Below are 27,948 nucleotides of genomic sequence, written 5' to 3' on the forward strand. Positions count from 1 at the left end.
CTTTAAAGTATAAATAATATAAATGAAGGTGTGGAGAGTGGAGGTATAGTGGCAGAATATTGTTGATCCTGTGAGAAAAGGAAACTACAATGAGTAAACTAATTTTTATTTTTTTTTAAACCTAAGTAAGGGTGATAAGTCATTATTTAGGACAAAAGGATGAGGATGCAATTCAGTTTCTCTGTTTAAGAGAAAAGCTTGTGTAACCTTTTCAGTGAGAACCAGAGGGAGGAGTTACTGTTCTCATAAGTATTTCTTCACAGATGAGATTTCATTATTAATTTGAAACCCTCGTCTTGTCCAGTATTTTATCTTTCACCATCAGAACTGATGCCCCATGAAGCTTTCCCGGGAGCGTTGCCTCCTTGACCATTGCTGTGGTTCAAGTTTCCCCGTGTTCCTCTCTTACATCTTTACTTTGTTCGGTCTTCAGTGGAGGGATGCTGCTGACCTGTACTGGATGCGTATAGTCCTTGCCACTGTATGGGCTGGGTGGAAAAAAAAAACCCTTTCCCCCTTTCTTCGTTTAACTTTTCATTATTTTTTCCATTTCTTTTTAGTCTGACAATTTTTTGAGCCAATGCCATTTGTCTTTCCATTCAAACCCGATTTCCCTACGTAGGAAGGTGATACCTCCATTAGAGGGTTTTCAGTTTAATCGCAAAGACATAAGGAAGCAGTGATTTAGAACTGAAACTAGATTTATTCAAACAGAAATGAATAGGTTTTTTGGGGGGGAAAAAAAAAAAACAAAAAAACGATAAAAAAGGAGAACTTAAGCTATGGCTGCTTTTTGACCATTGGAGACCCTTTAATCTTTCTTCAGCGTGAGCTCTTGCTCAACCAGAAGGTATAAGCCCAGTGCTGGAACTGCTGGAGGAAACTTTATGGCCTGTGTTATGTAGGTGTCAGTTTTAGAATATTATAATGGTCTTATTTGGCCTCAAAAATATTAGAAAATATGAGGTGGAATGCGATAAAACCAGTCTTGTATCTCTCTGCAGAATACATTGTTTAGGTTCGTTAAGGTATTTCTGTTCAAAGGGGAGTTTCTTACTGTCGGGCCAACTCTCATCCTGTTAGTTCTGGGACTAACTGATCTGCTTCCCCTTTTTACTTAGTAAAATTGATATTCAGTTGAGACAGATGTGGTATTGGTTAACAAAATAATATATGCTAATGTTTTGCCATGTGGAATATCTCAGGATTCTTCCCTAAAGGCCTTCAAGACAACGTCCTGGAGTCAGTAGAGTACGGAGAAAGACAAACTTTATAGGGTTTTTTAGATTGCAATTTTCTGCACCTCCATTTCCTTCTCCCCCTTTAATACTATGTACTCCCGGAGTTTGGGTTTTCATGTGAGTGTGTGAGTTGGTGAGTGTTGTACATCCTCCCCTGACGAGCTTTGGCCAACCAGAGATTGTATGGCTGGAGCAGACTCTTCTTTGAGGGACATGACGTGAGTCTGGGGGATGCCCCATGGTGGTGGGACCCCTGGGACCCCACAGATGGACTTGTCTAAGTCTCCTCCATCACCATCCGCCCAGTTCCAGGGCTGAGCGTGCTCTGTTTTCTTTCTGTAATTGGATGGGAATTGTGAAGAGGTCCCATCTATTGTGAACTTTGCTTCCTTGGGATATTAAATAGGATTTGTATTTGTAGTTGGAGAGAGATCAGGAGTAGCCCTTGCTCCTTTAGTACAGGTTTTTATCATTTTTTAATGTTCAGAACAGTTTGTTCTGCTTCTAGGTATGCTGAAAATAAGGAGGCTCTGCAGCAGCACAGCATGAACTGGCAGCTTCCCCTCCACTCCCACCCTCCCCCTAAAAAGCTGGGGTTTGCTCGTAATGTAAGGTTATTTCATATAGAATCGTAGAATCATTTAGGTTGGAAAAGACCTTTAAGATCATCAAGTCCAGCCGTAAACTATTTGCTTCTCTATAAGAAAGATAAAATGGAAAAGAGAGCAATATTAAAAATACATAAAATACAGGTAAGCGTCAGAAGCTTTTTATTTGATCAATAACTAGATTAGTTGTTACAGGGCATTATTTAAGGTGCCTGTGTGAAAGTAAGAGTATTAAAATGTAAATATCAGTAGATTAAAACATGGAGCTGATTCAGCGAAGTAGGTCAAATCAGATGTGGCACAACCTCCAGGGTCGGTAACGAACGTGAGGCATCAACAGAGTACACGAAAATTCATCGCCCGTCACGTGCAGCTTGATCAGCAAAGCGCACAGGGGCTCGACCGCCGAAATAAAGTGCAAGGTGGAGTTTGCTACAAGAAATCAGGAAAGTATACGTCTGTATTCATCAAATACCAAGGCGGGGGTGGGGGGGAAGCCCAGTGAGCTCAAATCTGCCCTCTTGGATGGGTGATGACCCTTCCCACGGTGCCACTTCCAGCAGCATCAGGAAGAAAATCCCTGTGCAATGCTTGGGCAGCAAAATACACAACACGATTATTAGAAATTATGTAATTCTTTCACCAAAATCCATGAAAAGCGAGCAGTAAAGTAGGCAGTTTCATCTCTTAAATGAAGACACATTTTCCTGAGCTGGTGGAGTGTGTGTCTGGGGTGAATTTCACCTTATCCAACAGTAACATCTCATTAACCACCAGCAGTTCCAAATTTTATCTCAATCCTGTTAATGTCAAAACATCTTCACTGATGGTGTGTTGTTGGGCGTGTTTTTGGCAGAAAAACAGAGGAGTTATTTTACTAGTATTATACATTTTTTGGTTAAAATATGTCTTTCGTGGCTGCTTGATGCTCTGTTGGCCCTCTTTGGCCTGGGTGTCTCTTTGGGTACCAGGAGCTGGGATGCAGAGCATCCTGAAGCATCCCTGGTGCCATGCTGAGTAGGCTGGAAGTTCCCATTGCTTCGCAATCTCGCTGTTGTGTATTTGGGATCTCTGCAGCTCCCTGCGTCCCACCGACTGGGAGTTTCTGAGCCAGGAAAAACTTCTTAACAGAATGACGAGTCAAAAGATAAAATGCGAGGCAGAGGCTGGCTCTCACACATGGAGAAATACTTACGAGAGCAGTAACTTCATATTTGTTTCTCACTGAAAAGGTTACGTAAAAAACAGCCTTAGTTAAAAGTCCAGTGAATGTAACATTTTGGGGTTTTTTTTTGTAAGCATTTGACATTTTAAAGATAGACAAGATAAATACCATTACTGGGAAGCTGTGGCAAAGGAAAAAATATTCTAACCTTAGAATAAAAGTTCATTTTTATCTCTGCAAGAAGCGGATCAAGGACTTTTTGCATTAAGTTCTTTTTTTCCCCTTTATCTGTCGCTGAGCATTTGATATTACTCAAATTGTTAGATAGCAATTATAGATTCCCAAATTGTTGAAGGTGATTTACATTGTAAAGTACACGAGGTTTCTCTTCCAGAGAGGTGTTTGTTTATATCTATGTAGAAATAAATTGGTTTATGCTACTAAATTAACTTTGTTCTGGGTCAGGTTTTCACTGGCAGAAGCAATTACCGCTGCTCCCTTTGGGCAGTCTCTCCTCCTTTCAGGATGGCCAGAGCATTGCTGTCACCTGCCCCAGGTCAGGAGTGATGTGCCCCACCACGCTTCCCTCAACCCGCTTTTGAACTAGAACATATATTTTTAATAAATAGATAAAGAGAAAATTCCAGGAGGAGGGTATTCACAAGGGGAGGGAAAACTCACCAGCTGACTCTGGGGAGTATTTTTAGTTAGAATCATAGAATCATAGAATGGTTAGAGTTGGAAGGGACCTTAAAGATCATCGGGTTCCAACCCCCCTGCCCTGGGCAGGGACACCTCCACTAGAGCAGGTTGCTCAAAGCCCCATCCAGCCTGGCCTTAAACACTTCCAGGGATGGGGCAGCCACAACTTCCCTGGGCAACCTGTCCCAGTGCCTCACCACCCTCACAGGAAAGAATTTCTTCCTAAGATCTAATCTAAATCTCCTCTCTTCCAATTTAAAACCATTACCCCTTGTCCTGTCACTACATCTCCTTGACAAAGAGTCCCTCTCCGGCTCTCCTGGAGGCTCCCTTCCGATATTGGAAGGCTGCTATGAGGTCTCCCCGGAGCCTTCTCTTCCCCAGGCTGAACAACCCCAGCTCTCTCAGCCTGTCCTCATAGGGGAGGTGCTCCAGCCCTCTGATCATTCATTAAGATCATTCATTTAGTTCAATCATTAAGATTAAAATTAATATCTTAGTTTTTATCAACGTGCTCCTAATGAGTTTCCAGCGTACTCGTGCGTACGCCGCAATACACGCTGCACGAGAAGGGACTGTGAGCCTTTGTCTGTGCTTTAGAAAATAAATTATTGCTTTTCAGCAGAAGCCACCTTTGGATAACTGGGAAACCAGCGCTTGTTCCTGAGCAATACCATGGGTTGTTTACGATGTAGGATTACTATTGTTGTCATTTCTGAAAAGTTTAAATAGAATTATTGCAGGATTTATGTACATCATATATAAATATGCTGTAGTCGAATTTATACGTGTTGTCTATGAATAATGGCTTTTTTATGAAGCGGAACAGTAAGACATGTTTTGAACCTAGTCATTAATAACTGACGCCATCGCTTGTGGTTTTTTGATCTAGAAGAGTGGTCTTCTCCAAATATTTTCTCTCTTTTTAGGATTTTCTGATGGAAACATTCATCATGTTCAAGAATCTCATTGGGAAGAACGTCTATCCCTTCGACTGGGTTATAATGAACATGATGCAGAATAAGTAAGTACAGAGGGAAAAGCGCCGGAGCTCTCTGAGATGGATATTTCGTGTTCCATCTGAAACAACGGTGTTGCTTGGAAACAGTAAAACACAATGCGGCAGCGAGGGTGGGGTGGGTTGGTGGGTTTTTTTCCATTTCTCTGATGCAAATAATTATTTAAAAATTGGCTTTGGAGATTGCAGGGCAGTGGTTTAGTGGCCTGTTTGGGTGCTCTTGGAGTCCACCACAAATTAAGGGTGGCATCATTCCAAGAACCAAAATTTTGGAAGAAACTGCAGATGCAGTAGGGATCTGTACATATAATAATTAACTGTATTCCTTTGGGGATAAGTAATAATTTTTGCATATGACCTCAAAAACTAGTGGTTCTCATAAGCTGACATCAAGTTGTATGTCCTGGAATATTTTCAGTGGATTTAACAAGAAAGAATTGAAAGAGCATTTTAAACCCAGATTCCATCAGCCCGGTGATGAAGAGAGAGGCTGCAAATGTTTCTAATCCCCTTCTTTTTGCTCAATAATGCCAGCATTGTCATTATTTAGCATGCCTTTGTGCAATATTTTACGTCTGTGACATTTATTAAGTGTGTCAAATGCTTTTATGTGTACTGTGATGAAAGTATAAGGAAAAAACATTATATTTACTAGTTGCCTGGAGAAATCTCTCCTGTGCTTACTGGTAGCTGCCATGGCTATAAAGTTGTCAGTGTTTGCTTATATAAAATCCCGAGCCACAGTTCCTACTCTTGTTATAAAAATGCACCATAACTTTAATCTTGGCTTCTGAAGCCTCCTTAACCGCCTAATAAAATCCATTCTTAATAAATATGAGCTAGGAGATCCAGCCGTCTTTTGAGTTAAAGCCATGGGTTGTGGGCACACACTTGTGCGTGGCTGCAGCTTGCAAAGCGCCCACTGGTCTAAACGAAGAGCCCTTTGAGATAACCTGATGAGGAAGATCTGAAGTCCATTGGGTTTCTTTTTCTCTTTTTTTTTTTTTTTTTCTTTTTTTTTCAATTTGGAAAGTGATTTTGGTTCAAGAACTCCCTACCGCCTCGAGAGTCGTGTTGTAGGTGCTTGGGAAACCCTGGCAGCGTGTGCTCCCTGGAGTCCTGTGGAAGAGGAGAGCTCCTCCGCGCTTTGGGGAATGTTTTAGGAGGTTGAAATACAGTGGGGAAGGTCTGTGTTTGGACCCCAGTAATGCCAGTTAACCAGTCCCCTGGCAGTTACAGTGGTGAGAGCAATGTCGTGATGTCTCTTCCCCCAGATGTACCTTCACGATGTTGCCAAATGACCTCTCGATGTTTATTTGGATGGGGATTTGACCTCTTTTTTTTTTTTTTTTTATTAAACTGTAGAATTACAGTCACAGAAATGAAAGAGCAAAAGTACAGAAAGAGCCTTTCCCTCCCCACCGTCTTTTTCTGTAAAGCCTTACCAGGCAGCTCCTCGCTCCGAAAATTTGGAGTAATACAGAGTGTGACGCAGAGGGCCGCAGTTAAGACAGGGGCTTTGATTTTCTCAGCGTTAAAAATAGTCTTGTCTTCTTCCCATGCTGAACATTAAGTCCTGAAGAAGCAGGGATGTGTCGTTAAGATCTTTGGTTCTCACCAAATAACCTCCCTACCCGTGGAATATTTGACTAGTATTTAAAGTAAAAAACAAAAGACGTTTTCACGTCTTTCTGGTGTTGATGAATATCTGCAGAAGTGCTAAAGGGGGTTGTTCATCTCTAATTTACAAGTTCATTTTCATTACACCCGCTCGTTTGTAAATGCTTCTGAATTGATTTGAGTGCTTTTCAGTTTCCCTGTTGAAGCTAACGCGGTTTCCAAAAACAGAAAGCTGCATTGTAAAATACCTTTTTGTCCATCTGGTCCATTTATTTTCACCCCTATAAACTTTTATTGAAGGAAAACTAGGAAAAATTGAAGAACAAATTCTGTCTTTTAAAGCTATCATGTCCTTTCAGTAGAAATAACTCGGAACTTGCCATTTTGTGTCAGACTTTCAAAGCACTTGTTTCCTCAGATCGAGTATTTCTGTGCCATAAGCCAAAATAACTGAGGTAATTTTTAACTATATCCAGAATGTTTGTGAGTTCATTGGTTTCTCTGGTAGTGTGAAACAAGGGGGGGGGGGGGAAAACCTAGCTGGAAATTAGACCTCTAAGCCCCCTCCACGTGCAGCGGAGAGTCCCTTAAGAGGCATCTCTTCACCTTCCTGGCGGAGGCAGCCCAGGCAGCTCCTCTCCATGCAGGAGTTTCCTTCCAGATAGTTCAAACATTCTATGATTTTATGATAGTTAATAGTGGATTAAAATATTCTGGCTGAGATAAGAGTTGTAGCTACGGGGGAAGAGGGGAAATGGGGAAATGAGTGTGAACAACTGTATTACAGGGAGCATTCGCAGAGATGTAGAATCATAGAATGGTTTGGGTTGGAAGGGACCTTGAAGATCATCCAGTGCCACCCCTTGCCCTGGGCAGGGACACCTCCCACCAGACCAGGTTGCTCCAAGCCCCCTCCAACCTGGCCTTGAACCCCTCCAGGGATGGGGCAGCCACAGCTTCTCTGGGCAACCTGGGCCAGGGTCTCACCACCCTCACAGCAAAGAGTTTCTTCCTGAGATCTCATCTCAATCTCCCCTCTTTCAATGTAAAACCATTCCCTCTTGTCCTATGGCTCCCCTCCCTGATCCAGAGTCCCTCCCCATCTCTCTTATAGCCCCTTTAGGGACTGGAGGGGGCTCTAAGTTCTCCCCAGAGCCTTCTCTTCTCCAGGCTGAACCCCCCCAACTCTCTCAGCCTGTCCTCATGTTCAGTTAAAATTTAGTACTATGCTTCTTTGAACATTGCTTTATGAGTAGGATTCCTATATATAGAAATACACGCACACTCATTAGCAGTCACAGACACTGCTCTCGTGCCGTGTACATTGCCCGTGTGGTTTTGGTACAGAGCATCAAAACTTCAGGGTTCTCTCTCTCCCCCGTCCCCGCAGCGTGTTGTGCCAGGCGCAGGGTTGCTGCCCCGCTCATCACGCCTTTGTGTCCCTAACACAGACCGTCACGCCGCATTATCACCCATCGCGCTGAAACCAACACAAAAATCTTCACCTCTAATGAGATAATTGTTTCTTTTTTGTTCTCAGATGTGCCACTTCATACTCTGTTTCCTGACTTCTCTAATTTAATTAAAAACAGAGTCTATTGTTTTAACATAGCAATTTGTTAATTATCAGTCCAAGGGTTTGAATGTTACTGATTTCATTTATTCCTTTGGTTTCCTCACTCAGGGCTGTTTCTCCGTGTTGGACCTCGTTAGGATGACGTCTAGTTTAAATTTATGGGGCTTTTCATCTGTTGGGTTTTCTTTTTCGATGGGAATTTTTCAGCCTGGCAAACTCCTGGCAAGTTCTTACTAAATGTATTTATGGTCACAGTGCCTGAAAATAAGGAAGAGCCAAGATAACTTTGAAAGAAAGTGCTACTTTTAGTTTTAAATATTGCTGATGGAAATTGCTAATAATTCCATTTAAGATACTTGAGTACCTTTAAATTCCATCTGCCTTAAGGTTTATCTGTGTACGTATTTTCACAGAATCACAGAATGCTATGGGGTTGGAAGGGACCTCTGGAGATCATCCAGTCCAACCCCCTGCCAGAGCAGGTCCACCCAGAGCAGGTTGCACAGGAACGTGTCCAGGCGGGTTTGGAATGTCTCCAGAGCAGGAGACTCCACCACCTCTCTGGGCAGCCTCTTCCAGGGCTCTGCCACCCTCAAAGGAAAGAAGTTCTTCCTCATATTTAGCTGGAACTTCTTATGTTCCAGTTTGTGCCCATTATCTCTTGTCCTGTCCCTGGGCACCACTGAAAAAAGACTGGCCCCATCCTCCTGACACCCACCCTTTAAGTATTTATAAGCATTGATCAGATTCCTCCTGAGTCTTCTCTTCTCCAGACTAAAAAGACCCAAGTCCCTCAGCCTTTCCTCCTAAGAGAGATGTTCTAGTCCCCTAATCGTCTTTGTAGCCCTTTGCTGTACCCTCTCCAGCAGTTCCCTGTCCTTGTTGAACTGGGGAGGCCAGAACTGGACCCAGTGCTCCAGATGGGGCCCCACCAGGGAGGAGTTATTCCTATTTAGGTGAAGACAGAATATCACTGGATTAAAAGGAAGTGTTTTTATCAGCGGCGTTGACAGCTACTGCTTGGTACCAATCCACCAGGTGCTCAATAATGACATTTTGGCCTGATCTTCAGCCACAGTGGTATTTGTGTCCTGCTGGTCTCTGTGATAACCTTGGATAACTGTATTTAATAGTGACAAGGAGCCAGGAGGTTTTCCTGTGTTCCAGGATAGGGATGAGGAGAGCGTCGGAGGCAGAGTCCGCACCCCAGGCATCTCCCACGGGAAAATGCACTCGAGGAGTTTGAACTGTAAAAGTAGTTTTTTAAAGAAAGCCGTGATTTTGTATTGTTTACATTTTTCCCTTCTAGATTGTGTTTAGAAATGATTCAGAAATGTTTTAGAAACTGTTTTTAACTTTTGTCATAAGCTGACAAGCTAAACTTAGGTTCCTCTTAAACAGATAACGGAGAACATGAAAACAGTTCCTCTGTGTTTTTGTAAATGAAAATAATTTAGTCTTTGGTCTTACTTTTGGCATTTGAGACAATCGGTTCCTTTGGTAGACCTTATGATATATTAATTTGTAGCTGCTACTTTCATCTGCATCTGTTCCGGTGGAAGCTGAGCTGCCTATGAAAAATGAATTTGATGTTTTCTGTTCTATTTTTTGTGTGTGTAATGTCCACATTTACATAAAATGCCTGGTTATTTTGCCTTTTGAAGTCGGAGAAAAAGGGATGAGACGCTTTTCAGTGAGAAGGAGGTTTCTTGTGCTTCCGTGTTTTTTTTTCCAGAGGAAGTACATCTTGCCTTGCGGAGGCAATCGGGTGGGAATCGGTGCTCCCCACTGGCTTTGCAGGTGGGTGGGGGTGTGTTTCCTCCTGAAAACCCCTGTCCAGAATCGTAATGAATGTACTGTGTGAAAAACCAAAAAAAAAAAAAAAAAAAAAGTCATGCCAAAAGGAGGAAGAAGGATCCGTCTGGTAAACGTGTACCTTTTCACTGCTGCTGGGGTGGCTTGTAGATGTTTATTTTTGGAGCTTGCAGGGAAATGTAGGCTGTTCTGCTCCGCGGTTGTCATAGCAGTACCTGTCAGATCTATACTGCGCCTTTGGAATGAACCTGGGCTCTATACGTGACTGTCCGTCACTGGTCTGCAGACACTGGAGTGGTTACCAACTGGAGCAAGTTTTGCGTAACCGTGAACCTTAAAATGTAGTACAGGCTTCAGTTCCCTCGGAGTTATTCCTACTGACAAGTAACCCAAAGCCAAAATAAAATAGGTTTTTAGCTTATTGAAATTTTGCCTAATTGCAATATCCCGCTAGGCTTTGTAGAGGCATATAGAAACAAAAGAACCTGATGTTTTTAATAAATGTAGGAAAACAGGCTCTTGCACTTATATAACTGACCAGTCAGGTCGCATCTGTCAAATCAGGTGCAAGTGCAAAAGCTCTTATTTAAAATCCATCCCGAGCCACTGATGGATGGTGGTCTGGATTCCACAACAGGGGAAAAGGATGACAAAGATTCTGGATAGAAAAGTCTGGAAAATGCAGGGACACAAGACAGTTTTACAGGCTATTGAGTAATATCAGACATACGGGGTGGGAGGAGGAAGCACAAAACATTAATAACGTGTTCAAAGACATTATTAGTAGATGTGACTTGAAAGTTTACACTTATATCTGGGGCACTGATCATTAAAATTACCTCAATATGTGTTGTTATGGAATATGGTAACTGTTTTACATTGCCAAATAGGATATTGTGATGGAGAAAGTGTTTGAAATGCAATTGTATTTTAGGAGGAGAAGGGACGAGTTGTTTCAAGAAGAGCCTGAACAGTAGGAAAAGCTTTGATTAGATGGAATTGGCTCTACTTTTCCTGACTATTAATACATTTCCTATAGGACTCTGTGCTTACTTATTTAGAAAGTTAAAGAGTTCAGACTAGAGACTTGAACAACAAAATAATTTTATTTAGGGCTGGAACGAAAGAAGACTTTAAATAGGAGCAATTTTCTTTTTCTTTAGTGCCAAATATTTCTCTGCATAGAAAAACCTCCCACTATTTACCATGTATAGTTGGAGGATAAAAATTTTCAAAGCACATTACTTTCTTAGGAGCCAGTTTTCAAAATGAACTAATGCACCCAAAAGTTTGATCTTCATCTGTAAATAAGAGAAATGAATGCACGTTGATACATTATATAAAAGATACAGTTTCTGTGCATGGAGGGAATTTTTTTCCTCCAGGCTGTCCATAAAGCCTGGTTGCGTAATGTACTGACCTTTTCAGTAAAGACCTTGCAGGATTTTTGGTTTCCTGTTGTACCTGTCAAATTAACTGGACCTGAGAGGAAAATGAACATACTTGGCTATGTTTGAAATAACACAAGGTGGTTTTTTTTCTTACTGAAAAGGCTGAGATTCCTTGAAGGAATATGCTTCAGAGGGTGCTCTTTTCTCTGTAGGACGAGGAAGGGAGGCATCCCTGGTAGTGGGTTATTTTGTCCCAGCCATTGGGAGTTAGGAATGTTGTGCCTGGCCTGGGTGGTGGAGGAATAACGGTACTGTCATGAGAACTGATGGATGGTTTGGGTTTTGGAACTCCACTGTATGAAATGGATCTGGTTTTCTCCTTTATTTCTGAAATCTGTGATCACTTATGGTAGAGAAGTGGAGGAGCAGGCTCTGCGCTGGTGAAGCTGCCAGCGCTGGGGACGTACCGGGGGAGATGTCGCAGCTCCCTCCCAGCCCCAAAAGCATCTGCTCCTTCTCTGAGTGCTTCCCCGTCCGTTTGTATCATGATTAACCTCTTCTGGGATCTAGAGGTGGAATAACAATTTCTAGTACTAAAATAGTTACTATTTTGATCATATGGTCTAAATTATGGGTTTCAGGTGTTTGAAGATGTGTGGGTTTTTTTGGCGTCCTGCAGCGAGAAATCACAGAATCACATGGGGTTGGAAGGGACCTGTGGAGATCATCTAGTCCAACCCCCTGCCAAAGCAGGTCCACCCAGAGCAGATTGCACAGGAAGGTGGGTTTGGGCTGGGTGGCTGTCGAGCATCCACTGTGACTCTGCTTGTTCTGGCTTTTATTGTTAATGTTCCCCTTGACAAACCTATTTTTCTGTCCCTAAAATGTGGCTGGGATTTGTTCTCCTCCTGGGCATGCAGAGCTCTGTACCACGGCGTCTCTCTCAAATCAGGTGATGGCTTCTCCAGGTGTGGTTCATCCTAAAGCACAAAGGAGACGGGGCGATGAATTTTGCTGGGAAAAGAATGATCCTTATTCAGAACTCGCTTCAAAAGTATCGCTGTGGAGCATTAGACTGATACGCACAAGTTCAGTGCTCAGTGGTTGTTAATGTCTTCTCAAAATATTTCTGATCTATTCCGTGACACTTCAACCTTTTATTTGCCACAAGAAAATTACAGTGACTTTAAAGAAAAGAATTGCGTGTTAGGGAACATCTCTTCCTGAACTAGAAAGAAACACGTAGGGATAAAATGATCCCAGCTGCTGGTGTTCTTGAGTTCAAGATTTATAGATAAAGGGGAAAAAAGTGAACTAAGGTGTTTTAGAGGTTTTTTCCTTCTGTTACGAGGCCTTGCTATTTTTGGTTCCTTGGAAATTTGGAAGTAGCCAGGCAGTCCTAAGGTTCAGACCTGGCAATAGTCCTGTTCATTAACTGATTGTCCTCCTTTGAGCGGTGGCAGATTTAATCCCTTCAAGAAATGTATCTTATGAAGCTGGAGAACTGTAAAGAGATGTGTGAATTTAGAATAATACTTCATGCAACGGATTTTCCATGTTCCTGCCGTGGATTTACATCCAGGCTATTTCCTGGAGCTTCTCCGGTGGGGTTGGCTACTAAAGCAAGAGTTTGCCCTGCTGGTCATTTCCTTGATATATTTTACCAACTCTTAAGTAATCTTTCTGCAAACAGGTAATGAGCAATTGAGAGGCACCTCACGGTCTGTCATTTTCAGTAGCGGCTCAGAAATGGGATACTTTAAAAGAAAAATAGGGCTTGTGAGCTCTATGCAACCACTTGGCTCAATGGTTACAACAAGCAAAAGCAAAGTAACATTAGAAGTAGTTTTTTCTTCCTCAGTTTCATGAAACCTCATCCCCAGAGTGCTGTGGTTGTCTGGTTTCTTTTGTTTCTAAAAAGTTAGTAATAAAGCCAACTAATTATTTTGGATACTTGCACTTTTTTTTTCCCCAACTTGCATATACACAGTGTTAAGAACTCCTGGGTTTAACGAATTATTTTGAAAGAAAGCTACAAGTGGTTATTAGACTATGTGTCATGTCAATTCTCTGGTGAGAGTCTAAATGAGATCTGAAGAAACATTGCCAAATTAATTTCAAATGGAAAAGAATGATTTAGATATTATTTTCCCTCCTAGAATCTAAACCTGAGTTGACAATAAAATACGTTGAGATGATTGTACTCCTGAGTGTATTATACCAACCAGTATATTTATCAGTTTGATATTTGTCATGTTTTTTGGTTATCAAATGGTACAGTTCAAAAAGAATTCAATATATTCTGCATGAAATAATGGATAATAATATGTTGTTCCATTATTTTGTTTGTTTGGTTTGTGCTTTAATTGTTTCAGGACTAGCAGAAACCCTTAGCAGATCGCGTTTAATCGGATAGATCCTGTAGTGGAAGCGTTCCTTTAAATTAAAGTTTTCTGATTCTAAGTTTTCTAATTATAACTGAAAAAACTCTACCTCTGATTTTAAATTTTAAATTGTATTTTAAATTTCTAATGTTCTTTTCCTCTTTTGCTGTCTGAACTCACTCAAAAGACCCTGGTGTGTAGCTGTTCAAAGTTTAGCTGTGTATAAGGTTGAGGGAGGTCAGATCACGAGCATTTGAATTCACATGTTTATACCGGTGTGGGTGTTTGGGATGAAGCTGCATAGGAATATTTGCTTTCTCCTTTCATGCAACCTTTGGGACCACGCGCCTCACAGCTTTATTCTGCTTTGCCTGGCTCCTCGTGTTCAGTTTTGGTGCCAGCTCAGTCTCTCTCCCCGTGACACTGGATTTCCTGGGACCGCCTGGAGCAGTGATCGCTCTCTATATAACACTGTATAGATGCAATTTTTCCCACAAGAAAAATTAAGTATCAGTCATAAAAGTGGCAAAACCCAAGACTTAGAAAACGATAACGGTGTCCTTTGGTGGAGGGAGTCCAAAGATCACTTAAGAGCATCCCAGTTCTGGGGTTGAGGCAGAGCAGTCCAGGGCTGGCAGGGGGTCACATGTGTGGGAGCAGGGTTGGAGCTCTGGTGGCATCTGTTCCTCTCCTCCCAATCCATTAACCTGGTCATCAGCCAAAAAGCATGGAGCCCTTCCCCATATGTGCTGTCCTTCTCCCTTCGAGTGGCTGAAGGACAGATGCAGACCCTCCCAGAGACCTCCCCATGCTGTGCCGTTGAGTCGAGACTTCTGATGGTCCCCTCTTTAAATGCAGCTTCAAATTATCTTCATCCTGGTAGGAGCGAAATCATACTTTATCATACAGCAGATGGCCTTGTGATGGGTGCAGCCCAAACCCACCTCAATGTGTTCTTCCAGTTATTAATGGGAGTTCTGGTGCCCTGACAGGACCAACTGCCTTTATCCATCCGTTCTGGGTGTTCAACCAACAGCACGAAGTGCTCTCCGCATCCGGTATCCGAATGTGAAATTCCCTTTTTTTATTTTTTAATTGGCACAAAAATGTCTGGCATGAAGAAGAGTGTGTGAATACTTGTTTCTTATAAAAGCAGCAGCCTGAAGTAGGTAATTAAATGAAGCTGAAGGTGTTAAATCAAAAAGCGTGTTAGCAGGACTCCATTTTTACTCACACTAAAAGCTTGTGTCATGCAATGTCTATTTTTAACACGGAAGGTGTAGCAATTTTCACTTAAAATCATTATTTTTCCACATCAGCTTCATTTAAGTTAATACTGTTGCACATTTAAAAATATCTGGTGAGTGAAATGTGTGCTGCTTTTTCACACTTGAGTTTCGTTTATCTTTTCCAGTATTTAAAGAAACCCCAATATTACAGTCTTTAGAAATAACAAAAAATGTTTATTTGAATATTATAAGTGGAAGTTCAGGCTTAAATGCTTCTCTTTACTGTTACTCTGTACTGAAGATGTCTGTAGTTAGCTTTGAAACCGGATTGTGAATTCTATGGCTTTGCCCATCAATTAGTGACTTTGTTATTTCCAGCTCTTGGAGGTGGGAGAGAAAATGGCCTTTTGGCTGAGCGGTCGTATTTTAGAAAGCATTTTATTTACTTTTCCAGTAAAATCAATCGCTCTGCACCGTAGTTCTCTATTTTCTTTAAATAATAAGTATCAGAACCGCAGAAATTCAGGCCCCTTTCTTTCTTCCACACAAAGAAAGAAAATCCCGAGCCTGTTGATTTTCAGCTGTGGGAGGTTGTGCTCTCCCGGGGGTTCCCGTGGGAAGTGGTGGGTGCCGGCATGGAGCGGGGATGCGATGGCCACTGCACGGCGCAAAACCCTTTGCCCTTTCTCCCTGTGGAGACAGGAATTTCTTCTGGGAGAAGGTTATAATATTGCAAAGGAAAATAGAGTTGGGTGCGTGGTCCTCTCCTTCTGTATCAACAAACACGGTAGGAAATACCGTGGTGTGTGGATTCCTGTTGATTTACTTTCCATAGTCAGATCAATGTCTGTAACATTCCCAGGTTATTCTTTCCGTCAATCACCTTTTTGTGATACGGTAATAAAAAATATTGGAAGTAGAATATAGACTAGAAATAGAAAGAGCTTCGTTGCCAATCTCGAGAGCCATCACTCAAGAAATGCAAGAAACAATTTTCTTGGTGGTGGTATGAGAAAGTCAGGAAGCTTTAAACCTGAGGGATGAGAGACACAAGAAATCTGAAGGTTTTTGGAGAGGTTTATCCTTCACATACGGAGCCGGTGAGGCTGGCTTTGGAGTCCAGGCATAAAGAATACATCAGGTTATAAGACTTTGAGAATTATTAAAGGTTGCTTATTATTATTTCCTTTTTTTTTGGCCTGGGATATGACTTCTAGGGCTGATGCAATGTACAGAGCTGTGTCCTTTCACTCTCCGCCCTTTCAAAAGTCTTATATGATTTATTTTGCGGGGATTTGGTGAAAAATGACAACTGGATAACACGTAAAGAAATCTTACCCAGCCTTCTGGGCTGAGTTGGTTTTTCTTTTGGAAATACCAGTTCCCATTTCGGTGTGGGAGCTGAAAAAGCTTTCCTTGAAGGAAGGAATAATGTTTTGAGCCACTTGACTTTGGCCAACACAAGCCGGTGGACAAACTGTGATGTTGGGAATCTTCTTGGGTTGCTGGGCATCGAGTTTTGGTTGAGTTTAGCCAAACTTTACCGTATCTACCATATTTCTTGTTGCTTGCAGGCGATTCTGTTTCGGAAAATAACTCATCAGACTCCAAGTCCCGTGCCAAACCCATCATTTCCCATTTTCTAGTCTTCTAGAGCCAAAAGAGTCGTTTTGTAGGTGAAAGGTGTCCCGAAGTGGCTGTTGGTGTCCTGGATCCACGTTGGCTGCTGCTGGCACTGGGATAGCTCCAGCCTCCAACGCATTTAACACCATTTCAATTGTATTTCCTTCTCCTGCCAATATTTGCTCATTTAAAATAGAACAGATTTGTACAAGAACAAAAAAAAGAACAGAATATTGATAATGATTTTACCGCATCATTTCAAATGCTAGTTAGTCCGCTGCAAGCTTTTTTCTGCCATGCATTTGTGGCGTATTAAATCATACAATCATAGAATGATTTGGGTTGGAAGGGACCTTAAAGATCATCTCATTCCAGCCCCCCTGCCCTGGGCAGGGACACCTCCCACCAGACCAGGTTGCTCCAAGCCCCATCCAGCCTGGCCTTGAACCCCTCCAGGGATGGGGCAGCCACAGCTTCTCTGGGCAACCTGGGCCAGGCTCTCAGGTAGGGGTAGCAGCTTGATTAAACAGAGGTATTGTACATTTTATAAAATAGTATTTTTCTTTTTATGTATGATTTCTTTAATAATTCACAAAAATATTGGCCAGCACAGTTATGAATTTAATACATTTTTTGTACAATATGCCTAAAGCCCGGTTTGCTTTTAACTTGCTCACACGTTCCTTTTCTGGGTTTTCGTCTTTTTAGATGACTGTCAATTATGTAGCACTTTGGCTTCTGAGAGCAGTAGCCTCGATATGCAAAAGCCAGTGAGGCCTTTTCTGGGGTTATTAAATTTTAGGATCAGAAGTATTTCATGGACACATTCTAGAAAACAAGATTTTACAGTTCAAGGGTGAGAAAGCACAGCCAGTGTAGTCATAACTAGAGGTTAAAAAAATATAAAAACCCCAAAATTATTCATGTTCTGACATAACAGATTGTACGATCATGTGTGTGATTATAGGACAATAAGAGTTTAAAGTATATTTAGAGAGAAAAGAGGTACCCGATCATTGGCTATGACCAGTGTGAAGGTTTATATCATGGAATAAGAGGACTGAAAAGTCGTCTTCTCTGTCCCGTAAGGGCATAGCAGGCAGGGGTTCAGCTGAGCCATGCTTGACAGATGTTCCTCTCTCTTCATCGTAAGGATTTGGGTTACAGTTAAGCAGGTGCTGTTGCAGCTCGTAAAACAGACATATTGACAGATCCTGGGATGAACAGATTGAAATGATAAGGTAAAGTCATTATTTTTCATCATTTGCCAACATGAGAGCATCCTTAATATACAGGTAGTGGACACATACAGTCATTTGTGTTAGAAAATGTTACTGCTGGGCCACATACTGTCAAATGTTCTGTGCAGCTCCAGTTCTTTCAATGGGTGAACCTTAAACTTCCAACATACTGTTCATTTGGAGTCTTAATAACATGAAAGATGCTATTAAAAGCAAATGTTGTCCTTCTTAAATTTCATTGTGCCTATGCATTCGTCACGTGCCTGTTTGAGCTGCTAAGGGTCTTTACTGCTTGGTGTATTGAGGGATCCGCTTGCGTTTGCTCTGCCAGTGACAGTAGCTTTGGTCTCCCAGATTTTCCGATTTTTGTCTCGCCACAAAAAGCATCGCCCTCTGCCTGTTGCAAGCCAGTGTCTCAGGCTGCTGGAAGGACCGCGCTCTGGAGATGCCTCTGCCATTCCTCCTCGCACCTTTCCCACCCCATTTGACTCTTTGTCTTGCCTCAGCCCTCGCCGTAGGGCTCGGGAACAGCCTTGCCCTCGTGGGAGTTGTTTCCTGATTGCCAGCAATTTTAGTAAAATACAAAAATTTAAATAAGTAGGTGGTTGCTCCAGAAGGTGTGAAAACTGTAATTTTTAAGGTCAGTATGATTATCAGTAAAATGACAGGGATACCTGCAGGCAGCTCCGGAGAGACAGCTGAAACCGGAGCTCCGGAATATCCAGAACCGGCTCTCTCTGGCTGCGTGGTGACGACTCGCTGAAGTTCGTTGCGGGGTGAAAAGCACCACCTCTCCCTGACAGAAAGCACTCATTTGGTACAATATCACCCGCCTGATGGAATTTGTTTGTTTTGGGGTTTTTTTGACAGCTTAATTTGTTTTGGCAGGGTTTCTTGCCGGCTCAGGTGTCATCTGTCCTTCTGCAGCTGGTGTGGAGCCGGCGCTCAAGCCTTGGGCTGGTGCAAGGGCTGTGTCTCAGGTGCTGTGGCCGATTCCCGGCGCAGGGATCTCTCCCCTGGCCCCGACCACGTGGGTACCGGTGGTGCAGGTGATGATGGAGAGTGTGGTCTCAGGTAGGATGCTGGCAGGGAGAGAGACATCCTCTGCGTATCTCAGCCTTGATCTTGTCTCTCTAAACCAGGCGGAAGTTCTGGGTAGGGAGCAGTTGGCAAAAGGGATTCGTCTCCCACTGGCTGCCGTCCTGGGGAAGGCTCTTTGCTGTTGTACCGTCATATAGATGCATCAGCCGTGGTATCGGCTCTACCCTGTTGATAACACACATTCTGTGGCCTTCTGGATGGCAGGGATGGTCAGTATTGCTTTAAAAGCTCCATCTGGCAGGTTATTAAAACTGTTGAGAGTAATTATGGTGCGGTGTAGGTACAGTGCAGGGCTCTGTTCTCTGGTAGGAAAGTTGGGATCAAGGTGGAGCAACAGCTCGGTGGGAATGTGCAGGGCAAGGAGAAGTCTTCTCCTAACAGATGAACACTGAGATGCGTTGCAGCATGTGGCAAGTCAATTTATCCTCAAAATTACTGGGAGTTTACTCCACCAGATGGGCTTCTGCCTAGCGATGAGCGCCCATCAGAGTCCTGCCTCGCGGGGCTGTATTGTGGATGGGCTGCTGGAGGAACTGCACAGGCCATGGGACAGGGAAGGTTGTTAATAGTTCTATCCTTCCTCCCTAGTTTTTATTTCTCCCTTCCATTTTTCTCATCTTACATGGGAAAATAAATTTTGGTTCCTGTTGCAGTCAAACTGCAATAGCTTTGTGGGAGGAAGAGATGAGCCTGTATTAGCAGAAAACAAAAAATTACCTTTAGGACATTACTTACGCTGGATTTTTCCGTCTGAGAATTCCGGCATTCAGTAATCACTGGTTCTGTTCCCCTCTGCGTTTGGCTGTGATAAAATATATTGCTTTCTGTGGTTTACCTTTCGCAGGCCCGGTTGTTTCTGCAGTATGCGAGGCGTAACAAAAGCACTCATAAAGTTGGAGAAATGAGTAAGATGTAGAAGATAGTTGATGGGTTTCTGACAGCTCACTTATAAAGATATCCAAACAGAAGCATTTCTGGACTGAATTTTAGTTGCATGTTTTTGTCAGTGAGAGTTTAAAAGGAGGTGTGATACTACGATGTATTTGCGAGTATTCACTCTCCCTCCCACAGTGTTGTCTCATGTTCTTCTTGCTGGACTGTTCCGCATCTGTTCAGCCAGCAACTGTGTTTAATTTTTTAAAATGAAAGTAAAATTGCCAGCTGTCAAAAACAAGCATGTTTTATGTAAGTCCTTCTTGAACGCTGGATACTTTTTCATTTGTCAAACTTGGTTTTTGCAACATCCTCCTTTCACAACCACTTCAGTCATGTTTTCTCAAGGAAGAGTTTTCTTAAGGAAAATATTTCCCTCTTGGAGATGCATCCAGTAGTTATTACCTGGCTCATATATTCATACTGGGATGCACCTTCTTCTTGTGGTACAGCATCCGGCGATTTTTAGCCTCCCACAGACGCATTCAACACTTGCCGCTGTGTTTTATCCCAGAAAATACTGCTTCTTAGCCATAGTCTTCCTGGTCTACATAAACCTGTAATTTTCAGTGCTTTTGACAGCATCTAAGGATTTTATTATTTTTTTTAAAAGAATTATTCCTCGTCTTTTCCAGTTTGTCCAAATGTTTCTACTGCGGGAGTGCCAAGAAGCAAATGTACTTTTTCAGGTGAATACTGATCAGAGGGGTGTAGAGAGGGATCATTGCGTTTTCGCTCCTTGCCAAATTCAGTGCTGAAGTACCTTAGTGTAGCAATGAAATTATACAAATGTGTGCTGAGTTTGGCTTTCCTTCAAATGGCACTTCTACGTATGCAGACCCAACCTTCAAAGCTCATTTTTCACCCTAAATGTGCTTTGCTACAGGCAGACTGCTAAGGAAGGGAGCCAGGGCTTGGTTCTCCTTGAAGAGCACGTTCTCGGCTAAAGACTTGTTTTCTGCATCCGTTTCTTCATTCCTCCTGTCTCAATTTACTCTTTTCTGGTCTAGTCTAGTGGTCTCCAAAAAACAGAAGAACCCCACCACACTAATAAACTCTTGTTTCTTGATTGGAGAAGGTGAAAATCACACCCTCTCATTCAGTGCTGAAGTGAAAGAAAACAGAGTTTGTAATGAATATGAATTTACAAACAGGTATTAAATATAAAACCAGAGTGAATTGTAAGATGAAGATAAGTGGCATGGAGGGACCTTCTCAACTGGTCATCAACTCGTCAAGGGGTTTTTAAAATTTCTGTATTTCTAAAAGGTCATTGCACTCTTTGTGGTGTATGTTGGGTGATAACATAGCATGGAATAGAATAGAATCATAAAACAGTTTGGGTTGGAAGGGACTTTTAAAGGCCAAGTAGTTCAACCCCCTGCCATGAGCAGGGATACCTCCCGCCACACCAGGTTGCTCCAAGCCTCGTCCAACCTGACCTGGAATGTTTCCAGGGATGGGGCATCCCCCACCTCTCTGGGAAACCTGGGCCAGCATCTCACCACCCTCAGTGTAAAACATTTCTTCCTCAGGTCTCATCTCAATCTTCTCCCTGATCAAGAGTCCCTCCCCATTTTTCCTGGAGCCCCTTTAGGGACTGGAAGGGGCTCTAAAGTCTCCCCGGAGCCTTCTCTTCTCCAGGCTGAACGCCCCCAACTCTCTCAGCCTGTCCTCCCAGCAGAGGGGCTCCAGCCCTCCCGGCATCTCCATGACCTCCTCTGACCCCGCTCCAACAGGTTCATGTCCTTCTCATGTTGATGGCCCCAGAGCTGGACGGGGTACTCCAGGTGGGTCTTCACCAGAGCAGAGTAAAGGGGCAGCATCACCCAGTGCTTGTCAAATACTACTGAAAGTAGACAGTTGTCTTAATTAAATTAGACTGACGATTTTACAGCTTCGTATATTTGAGTTTCTGCCGAGAAAACTGACAACAAGAAATGAGGAATTTATGAAGAAATCATGAAAAATTTATGCTGGCATATGTGATTTATTCACCCAGCAGAGAAAATGTATTTTAAATTCCAACATCAGAGCTGCTAATAAGATATTTGAAAATAGACCCAAACTGTTGATCGTTTCGTATGAATTTGCAGACTGCACACTATGTTTCCATCCTGTGCTCTGCTGTGTGTTTGACTCACAATGAAGTTTTAGCCATTCAGCTCTTCTAACTTGCAAGAGTTTGTTTCACTGTTAGTCAGGATTTCAAACTAATTATTTATGATAGAAAAAACTCATGGAATAAAAGCCCGTAGGAGAAAAGTAGAATATTGCCAAAGAAAAACTTACACTAAATCCTTCCATATTATGTCTTAAAAAAAAAAAAACAAAAACCCAAACCCCAACCCCAAACTGAAGTGCATCTCTGGAAAAAAAAGCAGAGTTGTTTTAGTGAAATTTTTATTTTAAGGTTGTTGCTGAGTGGTTTCTGGATATTCACAACACGGAACTCGGTGGTGGACATATGAGTCCACAGGGAAAATCACAGCGTTTCACTCAGCCAGACTGTTGCATTAATTTCCTTTATACCTTGTGACATCAGTGGTACGAATTGTTAATTTGTTTGTTCTGAAATTTGGGGGGGAAAAAAAATTTCCCCACTGAAGCCAATGGGCAAAACCGCGGTTGTTTCAGCATTTTGTTCGGTGGTTCCCCTGACAGCAACGACTCCTTCGTTTTGTGCTTAACCTGGATTTGATTTAAATTTGTAAACTCCCCCCGTGCAGTCCATGGAGCTTTGAATCGGAGCACGCTGTTCTCTCTCCTGTAAAATATCTAATCCCTTTTACTTAACGTGTTTCTCTTAAAGCTGTTCTCTTGTTCTGACATGGAAATCCTACCTGTACAAGCGTGATGGATGAAATACAGCAGTTGCCTTGATTTAACGGGGCGACTGTGATTGTTTTATTGTTACAGCTGATTAATCGCAAGGTTTCCTATTGAGACACACTGGAGCAGAGATGTAGGTGTGGGGCGAGCAGCATGGCTGCAAGACTGGGAGATCATGAGCATTGATCTGTAGATCTATAAGAATTGTCTTTCCAGTCCATCAAGCAGAGCAGTGAGAGGTGTCTTGCAGGGAAGTGATGGAGTCACCATCCCTGGAGGTATTTAAAAGATGTGTAGATGTGGTGCTGAGGGACAAGGGTTAGTGGTAACTTGGCAGTGTTGGGTTAATGGTTGGACTTAGAATCCTAGAATGGTTTGGGTTGGAAGGGACCTTAAAGATTGTCTCACTCCAACCCCCTGCCCTGGGCAGGGACACCTCCCACCAGACCAGGTTGCTCCAAGCCCCCTCCAACCTGGCCTTGAACCCCTCCAGGGATGAGGCAGCCACAGCTTCTCTGGGCAATCTCCCATGATGATTTAAAAGGTCTCTACCAACCATAACAATTCTATGATTCTATGAAAGCATGTGACGTACGATAGCAATATACCGCAGTTAACCCGAGATAGCTTGTGATGGGACACAATTTAGTGGTACACGCTGTTTTTCCAAGTTTTCCAGCAAATTCAATTGAAAATGTGGAAGGGCTGAATTGGGTTTTTTTGGGTAGATATGTTAGATAGCAAATAAATGCTATTAAAATTTGGTGGATGCCAAGGGCAGGTTCTCGTGCAGTAGAAGAGATTCAGTGGGTTGAGGAAGAGCAAAAGGTCCTCTTCTCTCCCTCTGAATCATGGGGGAAGCTCCTGTGGCTCTACAGATGGCATTTGTTCATCGGGTGGATGCCGTGTACTCAAAGAGTTCCCACCAAAGCGTTTCCAGCTGTGTTATTAAATGAAATTGCAGTGATATTGAAGCAGCTTGATTTAGGGGGTTTTTGCCTGCTCCCCTTTTTGCCTGCTGTTAATAATTGATTAATAATTGAATTCTCTCCACGCTGTGAATAACCCCTTTGGGATGGTAAGAACTGTAAGAGTTCTTACAGAGCCAGGGCTGGGTTTGGGAATGCTGCAGAATTTACGAGGGGCTGTAGGCTGAGAAGGAGCAATCCCAAAAAGCCTTTTCTAAATTAGCTGAATCTATAAACAAGTAACTACACTGAGCGGAGGACTGCTTGGGTTTAATAGTACTTCTTTATTAGAAAAAAAAAAAGTAATCAATTGTGATTTGATTTATTAATTTATTCATTTACTCTTAGAGCACTAAATTTTGGTGGTTGACTGCATGAGCAAGCTGCTCATGATAAACTGGTCCTAAACTTTTCTCATCACTTCAACTTTTATAACACTACTTTTTTTTTTTTTAAAAAAAAGTTGTAAAATACAGGGAAAAATAAATACCAAGAGTTAAAACTTTCTCAGCACTTTTTCCCCCTTCATGCTAACCTTTTGTTAGATTAATCTGTACTTGTGGTTGGTTACACATAGTTAAATTTCTAAGGTGCTCTTATCCCACCATGTAAGTCTACTGATCTGCAAATAATAGGATAATTAAAAATTCATGTTTATGGTAATGACTTTTTTTTTCCCCTAGTATATTTTGCAATTCAATTAACGGAAGTGGGTCCCTGGTTCCAGGTGTACTGTGGTATCCTTCAGCTCTCCTTGACTGCAGTAAGCGATTGCTTTGACCATTTTCAACTTAACAAAACAGTTCCCTTAAACCTTTTCCTTCTTTCCCTGAATCATAAATTGCCTGGCTCCGGGAGCGCTGCCTGGATGGGGAAATGCAGAGGCTGCTCCTCTGCCTCCCAGCAGAGCGCGGTTAAACCATGCGGGGACTTGCAAAAAGTGCAACTCATTCTCATCGATCCAAGGGAAAAATTCCTGGCATGGATATTCTGGTTATTTATATCTTATTCCAGACAGTTCATCTATTAAAAAGAGAGAAGAAATTAAAGCCCGGGTTTTGAAAAGAGCTTGGGCAATTTGTGTGCGAGATATGGGCTCCACGTATCATTGGAGGGGAAGGAAAATGTAATTTTCCCTTGCTCTCTGATAGACATCCCAGCCAAACCTCTCCAAGGGGATGGGCGAGCTCCGCTGAATGGCTTGTCCCAGTCGTTCTTGGGTGCTGGTTCCTTTGGCACTGACCCTCGTGTGGCCCTGAACGGCACTGATCACAAAGGAAATCTCTGTATCCAGCGAGATAAAAATACGATGCCTAGTCAACTCGGTTGATCTTTATTCTAGCTTTGTTTTTTTTAAAAGCTGTAAACATATTTGCGTAATGTTTATTTTAAACTAACTTAGAAAATGCATAATAAGATGGTGCGAGTGAATAGTTGCCTCTTTTATGTCAGTAACTCAGTGTAAATATTTTTGTAGCTCAATTTTGGTGGGTTACGTTGACGTGAAAACAAGAGATTTAAAAAGTTAAAAAAGAAAAGTTGAAAAAAAAGTTAAGAAAACGTTTAAAAAGAAACCCCAAGCAACCAACTAGCAAAACCCACTCAGCTCTGCAGATTCCTGTATGTGTGAGCCCGTTTTGGGGCAAGGAAGCTGGTGGGAATGCAGGGACAGCACTAGAGGCAACGTATTCTGCTGTGCAGATTCAATGGGTTAAGAAGGACATAAGATTTGTGAAGGTTTGGAATTTTAGCCCGCATTTTGGAGTCCCTCAGTCCATTTTGGAGCCTGAATTATAGCAAATACAAGAAAATGACAGATTTAATGTCAAAATTCAGGTATTTCAAGACACCAGTGCGGAGAATTTATCATCCAGGTGTAAGGAGGGATGCCAGCAGTAAAGTCACGGCTGTGTCAAGAAGCAGCATCTATTTTAAATGCAGCGCAGCTCATTTCTGAACGCGCCGAAGGCTCCGATAGACACAGGCTTCAAAATAATGGGCATAAATTGCATCGACAGACGATGGCCTTTGGGCCCAGGGGCTAGGGGATGTGCTGTGGTGCTCGTTGGAGAAGGGGTGGTGGGTTGTAGCCAGCTTTGAGGACTCACCCAGGAGAATTAGAGATGTTTTCTTAGAGGTTTATAATCATTTCCTGTCCTTGAGCGTGCAGGAGAGCCATGGGGAAGGGATATTTTAGCAAAACATCTCTTCCAAGGGATTGTATCCTCGTATTGGGGTTTGCTGCGTTGTGGAGTCTTAGCAAATGGTGTGAAAGTAAACACCAGTACAATATTCGCTGATATTAATAAGGATGCAATTTTGATTATTTTAACTTACCTTAAAATTTTCCTTCCCATTAGTCTTCGAACTGATTCCCAAGCCGTGGCAGAGGGCTGGAAGGTAGCTATAGTGTAAAATCCAACCTGTCATTTATCCAAATCTTGTGCCGGTCTCAAGTTCAGGAAACGAATGATTTATTTGTCAGGAACGTAGCATGTTGTTTTCCATTTTCTATAAATATTAGTCTAAAATGTGACAATGACCTTTCTTCAGTAGCATTTTTTATGGTATCTAGTTTATCAGAGTAAAGCATTTATTATTTTTTGTGTGATGTTAGAAGTTACAGATACTTTCGATCTTCCATTCACAGTCCTCTCACTTAACTGAGTATTTGATTTAAAGGTACTTTTGGCTTGAATACAATTAACTTAAATATGTCTTAAGGTAATTACAACGCAAATATCACTGGCAAACGGGCCCAATTTAATCTTATGTGCAAGTATATACGTATATTTTTGTTCTTACATTTTAATCTGCGAAATCGTATTTTGGATTTGTTGCCCAAACGATTGGGCATTGTGGGTAAATTAAACTTTATCAACTTCTTCAGTTCATCTTTACTAAAGGGGGGCCGTTGTCAAAGATGCTTTATTTGCCGTAAAGTAAGATTTATACTGACAGGTTTATATAGCAACCATAGTATTAATTTGAATTATTTTTGTAAGAATCTCAGAGCATCTGGGGAAGATCATCTGCGTTATGTTGACCTTACAGATGTTCAAGTTGATTCATAGAGGAATTAAGTAATTTGCCTGTGCTCATGCAGGGAGCAACCAGCAGTGAAGAACTCAAATCATATATTATTTTCACATGAAATATTCTGCTCCATTTCGATATCTAGTACATTTTCCATATGAATATTAACCCGTAACTCTGGTTGAGATAGCACATCTTGGGTGGATAGGTGAGAAAATTATTCAAAGTTTTATACAAAATAAGGAAGATCAAGGCAGTATTTAGTTTTTAAGGTCAACGTAGATGTAGACAAACATTGTCTAACAAAATTGTCTACAATTGCTACACCTTTGTGTAACCATTTCCCTGCTGGCTTCAGGCAAAAAAGAGCCAGGTTGGGTTTATACGGCTTAAATAAAATGAATTAACCTGTTTGATCTTGAGTGGTGTAGAGGAGAGCGCTCTCCTGAACCGCTTTGCAGGGCTGGTGAGAAGGTGGGGGAGCCATGGGGGCCTCTGCTGTCGGCAGAGCTCAATCTGCGAGGAGACGCCGCCTTTACAGCCTTTTTCATCTGGAAACTTGGAACATAAAGCCTTTGGAGTGTGGGCTGTAGACCCAAGGATAATAAACGTCAGCTTCATCACAACTTTCTGTAAAACTGCTATTACTGGTAATTGAGATAGATCTACTTTGACATCTGAGAGCTGAATAATGGTTGCGATGTTAGCACATATGTTTATTTCACCTTTCTCCTATAAAAAGATGGATCAGGAAACATCTATTGCATTATCAAATTATCCCGAGAATTGGAGTGTGTTGCATGTAAAGCTTCAGTTCTAATAACACTGTGCCAAATTAGCAGGAATGAATAGATGCTGAGTAAATAATCCTGTTTTCCTGTTTGGTTTATAATGGATTTGTTGATAGGAAACAACTTTCCTGTTTACATCATGATAATTTGATAACCTATTTGTATTATTTAAACTGCGTATTTTGTAAATGCCGGAGCAAAGTAATTTGTAACAGAAGCAGTACGTAGGAACTGCTCTCCTAAAGTGTTTTTTAAATTGCTTTGCTCGCAGCTACAGAGTTTGCCATAAAGAATGATTTCTCATTCTGAAATTTCAAAGCCGCAGGAGTGGTCATACAGCTGAGGAAGGGACAGCCCGATGATTTAAGACTATTTAATGCCCTGCTTGTTGTGGAATAGAGTGCTGTAGACCTTCCTGGGCTAGCAGAACATATCGCTGCCGTTTCTTAATGCCCTAAACCAGGAAACTGATTTATCACCTATTAGGTCTTATTAGATCCCATTCAGAGGGAAAAATGAACTGCTGTAGCTGGATGGCAGAAAATTAATTTGAAATAAATGTTATATAGTCAGGCTTCTTCAGTTCTTTTACCCGAGTCAATCTCTGGCTGGAAAGCTGGGTTTCCAGGTTTGATCTGGTTTCTTGCGTGGAGGGGTACTGTGTGTGCCCGTGG

General features: G+C 42.1%; 1 protein-coding gene across 1 annotated transcript in view; it reads left to right on the plus strand.

Moving 5' to 3' along the window:
* The window catches only part of DOCK1 (dedicator of cytokinesis 1), a 298,792-nt gene that overhangs the window by 168,932 nt on the left and 101,912 nt on the right, over positions 1 to 27,948 (plus strand). Inside the window, exon 29 of the mRNA XM_074158901.1 lies at positions 4,646 to 4,740. Coding sequence (XP_074015002.1) covers positions 4,646 to 4,740 — 95 coding nt within the window. The remainder of the gene's footprint in view (positions 1 to 4,645; positions 4,741 to 27,948) is intronic.

Source organism: Numenius arquata, chromosome 15 (assembly GCF_964106895.1).
Source record: "Numenius arquata chromosome 15, bNumArq3.hap1.1, whole genome shotgun sequence".
NCBI lineage: Eukaryota > Metazoa > Chordata > Aves > Charadriiformes > Scolopacidae > Numenius > Numenius arquata.